General features: G+C 43.6%; 1 protein-coding gene across 1 annotated transcript in view; it reads right to left on the bottom strand.

Moving 5' to 3' along the window:
• Nucleotides 1–12,311, bottom strand: part of LOC128736305 (uncharacterized) — a 337,844-nt gene extending 325,533 nt beyond the window's left edge. Inside the window, exons 1-2 of the mRNA XM_053830782.1 lie at nt 11,631–12,311; nt 980–2,784 (exon numbers count right to left, since the gene is read on the bottom strand). Coding sequence (XP_053686757.1) covers nt 980–2,784; nt 11,631–12,311 — 2,486 coding nt within the window. The remainder of the gene's footprint in view (nt 1–979; nt 2,785–11,630) is intronic.
• Between the last annotated feature and the right edge of the window lie 436 nt (nt 12,312–12,747).

Below are 12,747 nucleotides of genomic sequence, written 5' to 3' on the forward strand. Positions count from 1 at the left end.
AAGAAATATTAACCAATAACCAGTTGGCCCTCCGTAGGGTTAAGTGCTTGATAGTAACATCCCTACTAACACAGTTGTCATAAAACTATTGTGCCAACTGATTTAAAACCAATTTTAGTCGTAAATAAGTTTCCTCAACTAGAAGTGCCATAAGTGTGCTACTTGGGATATGATGAAAAGTATCATATGGCGACCATAACAAGATACAAATAAGTAATCTTCACATGCAGGATACGAATATGCAATGTGACAATTGCATTGAATACACTAAAGTCGCTTTACGCGAGTTTTGGAGTTTACCTTCAAGTTGCGTTGAAAATGACCAAATTTCGTTTTCGTTTTTCAACGACTTCGAAGCCAGCTCTTAGTGTACACGTTAATTGTGGGACTAGCGCTACGATCCTATAGTCTCTTACAGCTTTTCCCAGTCTAGTATCAAACACACGACTACTTGCTAGTTTGACTAGTGTCATAGTTCGAAGCCGACCAGCAGACAAAAATCAAAAGGTGGTAAAATGCAGAAAACATTCTGATTTGCGAAATAACCCGTATTTAGATTTAATAACATGCATTACTAGTCACTAGTCAGGTAAGAATACATTACGCGTCACAAATGCCGATTGTATTTACTCAATTTTATTTGCATTTGTACTTTATTTTGAATGCATAGAATAACAATTAACCTGAGTACTTATTAGGTCTACTGCAGGCATACTATCTAGTAATTCATTGCAACCCCTTGTACTGTTAAAAGCGTGGCGGTAATACTAATACGATCTTTCCTTCAATTTGGGTGTATATTAAAACCTTTCATTCTCTTTTATAATTATACTTCTTGGCTTATTTGCAAAATATGACTCAAATTGTGCAAAATAAAATTTTATAAACGACACGTGATCCATCATCAAAACTTCCAATCCTGCTTACAATCCCCCGTACTAAATCTATTCGAAAACACGAAACCGCGAGTTCCACCTACCTTCTTATAATCGGAATCGGGAACGAGTACCGACAGTCGTCGGCCGCCCCCCGATGGTGCACCGGGACGGCGGGCAGAATCGGCGCCGGCAGCACCGTAGCCCCCATCGGTAGCGTCGTGTACGGTGGCGGCAGATGGCTGTGCAGAATATCTGGTATGATTTCGATCGGGGGCGGCCGAAGCATGGTCGGCGGTGGAGGCGGCTGATCCATCGGGTGGACGTGCTGCATTCGGTTGCGTGCTTGGCGACGCTCGCGTCTTTCGCGGCGCCGATGTTCGCGAGTGCTGAACTCTGATCCGGGTGGCGTTAGCAGCAGGGTCGCGGGATGTGTGGGAGGTACAGGAGGGGGAGGATGCACGAGGCCACCGGGGATGATGGCCGGGTTGTGAATGAAAGGAGTGGGAATTTCGCCGACGTTCGGCTGAAGATCGTCGGTTTGGGCTTCGGTCGAAGTGTAGGTACGGTTGCCTGCCGGTTCGATGCGATCGATATCCGTTTGAGGGTACGAGGAAGTTTGATTTTTAGCACTATTCTTCACATTATAACTATGCTCGATCAGATTGGGATCATTTTGCACTACTGTGTTAGAAACATGAACCATTTGCTCTGCATTTGCACTGATATTTACATGATTTTTATCGATTACCGTAGGATTCAGATTACCACTGTTAACATCACTGGGAAAGAATTGACTTTCTTCGGTGCCATCCTGGCCTTTGTTACACTCTTTATCACTAGGATTTCCCGCACTTTTCGGTGATTCACGGTAACAATTCACGATGCTTACTCCGGAGGAGGCATTATTTACAACATCATTCTGCTCCTGGTTATTGGTATCAACACGATTCACCTGAATGGTTAAGGTAGGTCTTGGTCCCCCCTCGCCATGAGTGATTGCGCTATCCAGCATCGTCCCTTCCGAGGACGGAATGTAAACACTGGTCCGGCTGCCCTCGGGGGCCGCAGGCACGTTAAGTCGCATGATATCCACGAACCGATCTCGAACGCTGCGACCGAAACCTCGTAGATTTTCCAGAGCCTTTCCGGAACCACTGCCACTCTGTTGTCGACTATGATTATTGTCACTGGAACTACTATTCCGATCGATCGTCTGTCGGTCGGTCGCAGCGGCGAACAAACGACGTTCCGACGCGGTAAGATCACTGTTGAACGCGTATGCTTCTCCGTTCACTATCCGCACACTACTAAACGCGGCACGATCCGAATCATTCATCGCAACCCCAGCCGACGACGTTGGTGCTGCCATTCTCCAGTCCCTTCCCACACCGCAGCGTTCATCGTCAGCTGCTTCCTCGGCGGACGCACCCTCACAGCCGCCTTCCATGTGGTGGTAGCCGTTAAACGGATTTATGTTTGGCCCATTCCATTTCGGCCAATTCGATTCATTTCCATCGCACGCAGCACGCTGTTCATCCTGCAGTCCGAGCGCGGTAGTGTTGGTGCCAACTGAGCCAGTTGCATTCTCCGAGCATGGCCGTTGTTGTTGTTGATGTTTTGAGAAATGTAGGTCTCCGACGTTGCCGTTGTTAGAGCTGCCGCTGCGCATGACTGGCTTAAATATTGCGGAAATTCTGCATAGACTGTTGTTATTGTCATAGTTGTAGTTGTTATTGTTGTCGTTCGTCAGGTTGTAACCTGATGCAGACGAGGACGAACACGACGAAGGCATGGATGAAAATTGCCGCTGCGGTTGTTGGTGCCTACTCAGGTAGGCACAGCCACCGCCACCATCAACACCATCATCAACAGCATCAGCAGCACCGACCGGTGCTATGGGATAAACCTGCTAAAAGAGAAGCAAAGAAAGAACACAAAATAGCAAATTAAAGAAGAGCACACTCCAAAGAAGAACATTTATAACACTTGAGTCTCGTGAAGGCTGGAATCCAGGCAAAGCGGAGCAAGTCTCTGTGCCAACCGCATGATTTACGGGGCTGATCATGCAATGGTTCATCTTCCCGCGGGAGACAGTGAGTGGGTGGGTGCCGGGAGAGGATGGAGGGTTATGTTTTTGCCTGCGCAACCCAAAAACAAGAACGCGGCATGGCTTGGCTCGATTGGATACCCTAACATGATGCCAACAGCCCCAACCAGCGCCGCCCGGTGAGGAGAAAGATTGGAATCTTCTTCCTTTTCCTCGTGTCGTCAACAGTATCGTGGTCGTCATCATCAGCATCACCGGCCGGGGCCCAACATAAGTCCAGCCTAAGTACTTACAGAGACCGAACGAGCATAGCGAGCGGGCTTGTCAAGCAAGTTGTTTTTTTTTGCTTGATTTCATGTTCGCATGCTGCTGCCGTTGGCTTTGTTTTGCAACATTCTTGATTCAATTTTCTCCCTTTCGGGATTGCATTTCGCCGGTCTGTCGATAGCCGGTTCTGCATAACCTCCATCTAGAAAAAAACAGGGTTATGATATGCAGTTTATTTCCCGCATTGCATAAAAATAAGAAAATTGGGACGATAATTGGTTGTTATGGTTCGTTTTTGTCCTAGCGTGCAAAGGTTAAACCGGTACTGTTAATGTGGTTCTGGTTAGTGGATAGCGGTATTTAATATACAAATTGGAAGACGAATTTAACATTCCATTAGAACTATCTTGACAGCCATCGGTCATTACCCCGTCAGGTTAAAGTGACACGTGGACACGTGAGAACTGTTACTAAAGTGATAAGCAGCAATTAAGATCAGAAACAAAACATAAATTGATCGCACGTGGAGCTCGAAAACTGGTACTGCCTAAGGTAGATTCCCGCTGCGATTGTATGGATCGTGAACTTCAAGCCGAAGTTCTTTGTAAGCAGTATATTTACCTACAACAAGGTTAATGACCGATTGGTTTTTATTTTTGTGCTAGGAAATGAGTACATCCGTATGTATCGAGAATGACTCTATAAAACGGGAGTGCTAACTGAAGATATGTCTTTATCGCTTTAACAGGCTTAGTTACCTAGCTTCGAGCAGTATTTAAGCAAATATAAATACATGCATGAGCTAGCAACAACGTGGAGCAAGTCATTCGGCTTTCGGCGAAAACCGTGATTCGCATTTTGGCCACCTAAATAAATCACATTCGATTTTTATAGCGTAAAAATGTGTAATTTTTTAAGGATGATGTCTCCAAAGTTGTTCATTAATTTAATTTAGGGAGCTACAAATAATAGTTCTTAAATGCGTCCGAAAAGTATAGTGTCTATGTATAACACACGAAAAAGCCTTTTTGTTACAGTAATGAACCGATTTTGTCACCCCCTTGATGAATTTAGGGGTGGCAAAAACGGGATAGTGACAAAATCGGGTATTTTTTCAATTTTTATTTTTTTGCAGATAATTTTGAGCGAACTACATACATTCTATTGTAACCGCTTTTAGGACATTGTGCACTCCCTTCTGCCTTCCTGTGGGCATTTGTTACCTTTTCGAGGCTGTGCCGAATCGCAAAAACGCGATGTTTAGCTACTGCGTAAAAAATACGTAATTTTTTAACCCGCTTCCTCCCAGCGTTGCGAAAACGCAACGCACTTTCACTAAGATATCAACTCGGACCCTGAGAAACAAAGTAATTTGTTTTTGGAAAAAAACTACAAGGTATACAACCCAAAGGGATGCATGAAAGGGTGACGTAGGAATATATCAGATCATTAGATCAAAGACTAATGTAAACTGCATTTCTGGTTTATAAGAATCTGTGAGTGCCATTGTTTAAGTGAATGTTTAAAAGAGAAGAGCGAAATATTCAGATTCAATTCTTCATTGAATGCAATGGTGGCTTTGGAAATACGTGGACGGGGGTTCATAAGTACAACGCCTGAGACCATTGAGATTCGAATAAAAGACGAATTACACCAATGTCGTACGTCAAGGATAGTTTACCAGCTATATGCTGCATATATTTTTATTATGCATTTTCCAACACACCTCCTCCCAAAGTACTAGTACTAAAATGTACAGGCGACCCAAGCAACAATTTGGGTTTTATTACAATCTTAAGATCGTATTCAAAACCAAAACTGGCCACAAAAACCACCATATCCCTCCTTTTTCTCTCTAAGAGTCTAATTACTGCCACGCTACTACACACTATACATCATAAAAGCAATCTATACCTATAAAAATGGATTTCTGTCTGTCTGTCTGTCTGTCTGTCTGTCTGTCTGTCTGTCTGTCTGTCTGTCTGTCTGTCTGTCTGTCTGTCTGTCTGTCTGTCTGTCTGTCTGTCTGTCTGTCTGTCTGTCTGTCTGTCTGTCTGTCTGTCTGTCTGTCTGTCTGTCTGTCTGTCTGTCTGTCTGTCTGTCTGTCTGTCTGTCTGTCTGTCTGTCTGTCTGTCTGTCTGTCTGTCTGTCTGTCTGTCTGTCTGTCTGTCTGTCTGTCTGTCTGTCTGTCTGTCTGTCTGTCTGTCTGTCTGTCTGTCTGTCTGTCTGTCTGTCTGTCTGTCTGTCTGTCTGTCTGTCTGTCTGTCTGTCTGTCTGTCTGTCTGTCTGTCTGTCTGTCTGTCTGTCTGTCTGTCTGTCTGTCTGTCTGTCTGTCTGTCTGTCTGTCTGTCTGTCTGTCTGTCTGTCTGTCTGTCTGTCTGTCTGTCTGTCTGTCTGTCTGTCTGTCTGTCTGTCTGTCTGTCTGTCTGTCTGTCTGTCTGTCTGTCTGTCTGTCTGTCTGTCTGTCTGTCTGTCTGTCTGTCTGTCTGTCTGTCTGTCTGTCTGTCTGTCTGTCTGTCTGTCTGTCTGTCTGTCTGTCTGTCTGTCTGTCTGTCTGTCTGTCTGTCTGTCTGTCTGTCTGTCTGTCTGTCTGTCTGTCTGTCTGTCTGTCTGTCTGTCTGTCTGTCTGTCTGTCTGTCTGTCTGTCTGTCTGTCTGTCTGTCTGTCTGTCTGTCTGTCTGTCTGTCTGTCTGTCTGTCTGTCTGTCTGTCTGTCTGTCTGTCTGTCTGTCTGTCTGTCTGTCTGTCTGTCTGTCTGTCTGTCTGTCTGTCTGTCTGTCTGTCTGTCTGTCTGTCTGTCTGTCTGTCTGTCTGTCTGTCTGTCTGTCTGTCTGTCTGTCTGTCTGTCTGTCTGTCTGTCTGTCTGTCTGTCTGTCTGTCTGTCTGTCTGTCTGTCTGTCTGTCTGTCTGTCTGTCTGTCTGTCTGTCTGTCTGTCTGTCTGTCTGTCTGTCTGTCTGTCTGTCTGTCTGTCTGTCTGTCTGTCTGTCTGTCTGTCTGTCTGTCTGTCTGTCTGTCTGTCTGTCTGTCTGTCTGTCTGTCTGTCTGTCTGTCTGTCTGTCTGTCTGTCTGTCTGTCTGTCTGTCTGTCTGTCTGTCTGTCTGTCTGTCTGTCTGTCTGTCTGTCTGTCTGTCTGTCTGTCTGTCTGTCTGTCTGTCTGTCTGTCTGTCTGTCTGTCTGTCTGTCTGTCTGTCTGTCTGTCTGTCTGTCTGTCTGTCTGTCTGTCTGTCTGTCTGTCTGTCTGTCTGTCTGTCTGTCTGTCTGTCTGTCTGTCTGTCTGTCTGTCTGTCTGTCTGTCTGTCTGTCTGTCTGTCTGTCTGTCTGTCTGTCTGTCTGTCTGTCTGTCTGTCTGTCTGTCTGTCTGTCTGTCTGTCTGTCTGTCTGTCTGTCTGTCTGTCTGTCTGTCTGTCTGTCTGTCTGTCTGTCTGTCTGTCTGTCTGTCTGTCTGTCTGTCTGTCTGTCTGTCTGTCTGTCTGTCTGTCTGTCTGTCTGTCTGTCTGTCTGTCTGTCTGTCTGTCTGTCTGTCTGTCTGTCTGTCTGTCTGTCTGTCTGTCTGTCTGTCTGTCTGTCTGTCTGTCTGTCTGTCTGTCTGTCTGTCTGTCTGTCTGTCTGTCTGTCTGTCTGTCTGTCTGTCTGTCTGTCTGTCTGTCTGTCTGTCTGTCTGTCTGTCTGTCTGTCTGTCTGTCTGTCTGTCTGTCTGTCTGTCTGTCTGTCTGTCTGTCTGTCTGTCTGTCTGTCTGTCTGTCTGTCTGTCTGTCTGTCTGTCTGTCTGTCTGTCTGTCTGTCTGTCTGTCTGTCTGTCTGTCTGTCTGTCTGTCTGTCTGTCTGTCTGTCTGTCTGTCTGTCTGTCTGTCTGTCTGTCTGTCTGTCTGTCTGTCTGTCTGTCTGTCTGTCTGTCTGTCTGTCTGTCTGTCTGTCTGTCTGTCTGTCTGTCTGTCTGTCTGTCTGTCTGTCTGTCTGTCTGTCTGTCTGTCTGTCTGTCTGTCTGTCTGTCTGTCTGTCTGTCTGTCTGTCTGTCTGTCTGTCTGTCTGTCTGTCTGTCTGTCTGTCTGTCTGTCTGTCTGTCTGTCTGTCTGTCTGTCTGTCTGTCTGTCTGTCTGTCTGTCTGTCTGTCTGTCTGTCTGTCTGTCTGTCTGTCTGTCTGTCTGTCTGTCTGTCTGTCTGTCTGTCTGTCTGTCTGTCTGTCTGTCTGTCTGTCTGTCTGTCTGTCTGTCTGTCTGTCTGTCTGTCTGTCTGTCTGTCTGTCTGTCTGTCTGTCTGTCTGTCTGTCTGTCTGTCTGTCTGTCTGTCTGTCTGTCTGTCTGTCTGTCTGTCTGTCTGTCTGTCTGTCTGTCTGTCCGTATGTTCCTTATAGAATCGAAAACTACTTAACCGATCAGCGTGAAAATTTGCATATAGGGGTTTTTGGGGCCAGGAAAGGTTCTTCTAATGGTTAGAGACCCCTCCCCCCACTAAGAGGGGGGGGGGCTCCCATACAAATGAAACACAAATTTCTGCACAACTCGAGAACTAATCAAGCAAATGGAACAATATATTACATGTGGGTGTTTTTGTAGACTAGATTTTTTTCTATGATGAATTGGAACCCCTCTCCCTTTTTAGCAGGGAGGGGCTCCCATACAAATGAAATTCAAATTTCCTTATAACTTGAGAACTAATTAAGCAAATGGAGCCAAATTTGGCATGTGGGAGATTTTGGGGTCTTGAATTTATTTTATGATAGTTAGATAGTTAGATCTCTCACCTCTGTGGTAGGGGGAACAAACAAAACAGAAATTTTTGCGAAACTCAAAAACTATTCGAACTCGAGAAATTCGAGACTCTTCCATAAAACATTAGTTTGTTATTGACCACAAAAACTATCCATAGTAACACTAGATCAGTCAGGACGAGACGGCAGCGAGTGTTGCTGGTTACCCGCCATCGGAAGCGCCGCCTACTGGAGGGAGGCAACTCCCCGCAGAAATCACTACTATCTAGGTTTATTTGTTTTCCTAGGTTTACCTGGGTTTCCTGGAACAAGCGACAGCGAGTAAGGAGAGGATCGCGAAATGGTACTTTCCACAAAAAAGTTTTCCGTGAAATGGTACATTCCGTTTAAGGTTTTTCGCAAAACGATATTCGGCGAAATGTTGTACAATCATGGCGAATATTACTATCCGCTTTCTGGCTATGCAATGAGGGGACAGGGGAGTTGTTTATTCCTGGTAAGTAATAAGCATTAACATAAGCAGCAAATCAGTGTATCTGGCATTTTATACTGCACGTTGTTGTATATTAGATTTTTGACTGTATAGGTGTTGTAAATTGGCATCCAAAATTGTATTCACATTCTTCGTGTCGGTAATTAGCTGTAAATTAGCATTGTTAGCACTGTAAGAAGGTTATCAGTAAAGTAGCTGTATATTTTGCCAAAATAGCATTTAAGTAGCATTTAAGGTGACTTAAATGCTTATTGGCCTACATTTGAATAGCATTGGTGATGCTTATTGGTTACCTGGGATGCTTTCATAGTTACTGAATCATCTAAGGTTGAACTCCTCAGAAACTTGGAAAACTCGAGATTGTGACAAAGATCATCCGAGATTCATGATTTATGTACAACACAGGTTAATTTGTGGCAATACGAAGTTTGTCGGGTCAGCCGTCCGGAGTCGAAAAGCAGTTCATTTTGACAAATCAAAAGCATGACAGAATCAGGTAAACAACGTGACAAAATCGGGAAGTGACAAAACCGGGTAACCACTGTATAGGGAAACTCTATCTCTAAAATGAGCATGTTGGTTGAACACACCCTTACTAGTTGAGCCCGAGTCTTACGATCCGGAAAATATAAATGTCTGTTCAGAATTCAGAAAACTGCGGAAACATTCCATTGGCCAGTGTGTCATTAACTCTTTTTTTTTAATTTTGCGACTTGGTCCTGTTTGATTCAACACCGACCTCATGATATCGCGACAAGCAATCGAGTTGATGAGGCGAGTCGAGCAGTCGAATCGAGCAATCGAGTCAAGCAAATGGGTCGAGCAGTCAAGTCGAGCAGTCAAATCGAGCAGTTAAATCAAGCCGTTCAATAAAGCAGTCCAGTCGAGCTGTCGAGTCCAGCAGTTAAATCGAGCAGTCCAGTCGAGTAGTTAAATCGAGCAGTCAAGTTGAGCATTTCAATCGTGCAATTAAGTCGAGTAGTTGGGTCGAGTAATAAATCGAACCATTTAGTGTAGAAATTTATTTTTATTTTTTCAGTATTTTCATGAAAACTCAGGATATTTACTAAAAGTCACCCATAGATCATTGTTTTGTAGATGCTGTAATTTTCAAGTTAGGCCATTACAAATATTTTATAAAGTTTTGATGTAGGACTACGTCTTTGTTTACTATACTGGGACTGGGTACCACTTTGTGAGAACGAAAATAGAAGTGTAACGTTTGAATGAAAGATTTCAAATGCTAATATCTACTAAACTACTGAACTAAACTTAACAATTTATGTATCGTTGGATAGATAAAATGACAAGCAATTTTATAGGGGGAGCGATTTTAAGGAGGGCATAAGAGGGGGGGCTCAGAATTTTTACTTAAAGTTTAAACGTGAAAACCAAATCTATTCTTGCTTTTCATGTCCACGTTATTATTTTCCATGCAAAAACCTACGAAACGAACGACAAAAACGAATCGGCCGCTACGCGCGTAACATTAATACGCCGTATAGAGTAGGGCGGGCATAAGTGCGATGTTTGAAGTTGTCATCAATTTTCGTGAGTTGCAAAGAAGGACAACAACATAATATATTTTATAGTGATGCAGTAACTCAATGTCTCCACATTCAACTATAAATCATCGGTGGTAATAGTGTTTTGCAAAATAAATTCTTCTTTCTTTTTATCATGTGCGAATACGCACTTTTACCCCACTAGCGGGCCAAAAGTGCGAATACTGTGGGGCAAAATTTCGAAGCTCGAATCCATGAAATTAGCACAACAGTAGCTAACAAAACCATATTATCTTCAATCTGCGTTATGTTTCGGTAAGAAATATTCCCAATTTGCAGCTTTCCTATTTTGCGCAGGTATATTGCAGCCTCCCTTAGATCGAAACTTTCCCAAACGTTTGTTTTTGTTTCATCAGCGGAAAAACATTGTTTTCCTTCGGCCAACATCTGTAGAGCACACAGTTTTCTGCAGATCTTCCATTTCAAGTAGCTGTAATATAGTGCCTAAAGCTGTATATAATTAGCTATACATTTTTGCCTCATCCATGAATCGCACTTTTGCCCTGTCCGTGAATCGCAATTTTACCCCGCTAGACACTTGACGAAGTTAGATTAAATTACGGGTAAGCGAAATATATTTTGTAAATATGTGAGTGATGTGAAACGCTGCTACAAATTTTCAACAAGTAATATCCTCCTGTTGATATCGTATTTGCCGTATAACGAAAAATTACATCAAAACCGCCCTAAAATAACATTTGCGCATAACTCAGCAACTATGCTTCGTAAGCAACCAAAGCTTAAGTTAGATTCAAGCTGTCAAGGTAGTCACCCATCCATACCAATGTAGTCTATTTACTTGGAATCTGCACCGATATATCATTGAATCGCACTTTTACCCGCATCGCACTTTTACCCCTCCTTACTCTACTCATTTTTCGAGTTTTTCAGGCTGTATAGAGCCCACCGACAATGGATCATTGTAGATAGCTTTTGCTCATGCTTACCGCTAGATGGACACTAAAGCCCCACGTGGCATATTTAGAGTAAACTTTAAGGCTGATGCACATTACACGTCATAGTTTCTTGCCGTTCCGTTGTTGTTGGCGGTTGATAACGGTTAATCTGAACCGGTCTTTTTAGGTGGACCAATCAAATTGCAAGGCAGTTTGACAGTCGGTCATATACGTACGTCGAGTGTGTTTGACAGAACATGTCTATACTGGAGCCATCTGTGAAATTTTTTAGCTTTTCCAATAATCCATTGATTTTATCTAAAAAATTTTGACTCATATCCCACAATTTCTTTTTTATTTTCTTGAGCAACAAACATTTCGTTCTCCTGTTCATCCAATTTATTTTAGTTTCAAATAGCCATCATTGACCATTAAAGAAGTTGCTTATGCTCAAAATAAATATTCTATCCTCGAAAAAGTATTTATCGTATTCCAATGGACAGACAGAGTACTGAATATATTTCATCTCCTTTCAGAAAAATATTCAAATACAGAAAAAATAACTAGGTAATCATGGATTATAATTTAAAATGTCCAAATTATTATCCCAATAACGTGTTCAAACGCATAATTTTGTGGGTCACTCTAGGAACTCGGGCCAAATTTTGGGTTGATTGACTCAATACAGAGTCAACAAACCAAAATATAGCACCTAAACTCGCTCGTCCCTGCCTGGCCCCGTTTCGCAAATAGCTCAATTTCAGTCGCCACTCTACCTGATAATCGACAAAGGTGTCACCGATGCCAGCCATCATGTTGGAGTTGATCAGATCGTCCTCGTAGAAACCGTAGGCACCTGTGCTTTCGGCAGTCGGTCGCAATGGGTCGACACCGAGCAAACCAAACGGCACCAGGGAGCCGGGTGGTGCAGTGGGTGTTGCCCCGGGGTTCACATACACCGTGGATGACACCGTTGGATGAAGTTGTTTCCAATAGTAATCCAGCGCAGAGCCCGACGGCACCGGTGGGACAAACGCGGCTGTCGCAGCTGACGCGGCCAACGCAGGGCCGGAATAACCATTAGTGTAAATATTATTACTATTCCAATAACAGCTAGCTCCAACGCCACCAGCTGGGTAACTGTACCGACTGCTGGGTCCACCGCTGCCAATCGCACTCGTTGCTGCCAGGAAGAGGGGAGTTTTGGCGGGTCCGAAATCTCCAGAGCTGCGATAATTCCACTCGGAAAAGCTTCGCTTCATCGTTCGCGATGATTGGAAGGGACGATTGTTATTGCTATATCGGCCGGCAGTGATTGCCGGCTCCATCGATAGGTACGGTTCCTCGTCCTGCGAAGAGTCCGTGTCGGATGCGTTGTTATCGTAGGGGGTCCACAGCATCGAGGATAGTGCCTCCTCGACGTCGGGAGGCTTCCGGAATGGTCGCGGCTGATTCATGCTTGCTGTTGCAAGTTTCGATCTGCAAACGAAAAACATGAAAAACAAAGTCATTTTAGTAGTGCCGAATTTCTGTTTGAATGACTTAAAATTGCGCTAAAAAAAATCGAAAGTTTCAATTTTATTTGTATAATTGTATAGAGTAGTCCCAAATAAAAACCGCTATATAGCTTTGCCGCTATACAGCAATACTAAAAAGAATGCAGAACTCAAAGGCTTTAATTTTTTATGATTATTTTAACAAAAATAGAGGCAGTTTTATGGTTTTTATTCAATAAACATCAAAACCACTGTTTCTCCACTAGCACGTAATCGACTCAAAAATATAGAAGCAATAGCAATATAGATAAATTTGCTTTAAAATTGGGCATTAAACTTTAAACTTGAAATTGGACTTGCAATTGATTTGAAAATGGACTTAAGGAAGAACCAATTT

Source organism: Sabethes cyaneus, chromosome 2, assembly GCF_943734655.1.
Source record: "Sabethes cyaneus chromosome 2, idSabCyanKW18_F2, whole genome shotgun sequence".
In the NCBI taxonomy this organism is placed as follows: Eukaryota; Metazoa; Arthropoda; class Insecta; order Diptera; family Culicidae; genus Sabethes; species Sabethes cyaneus.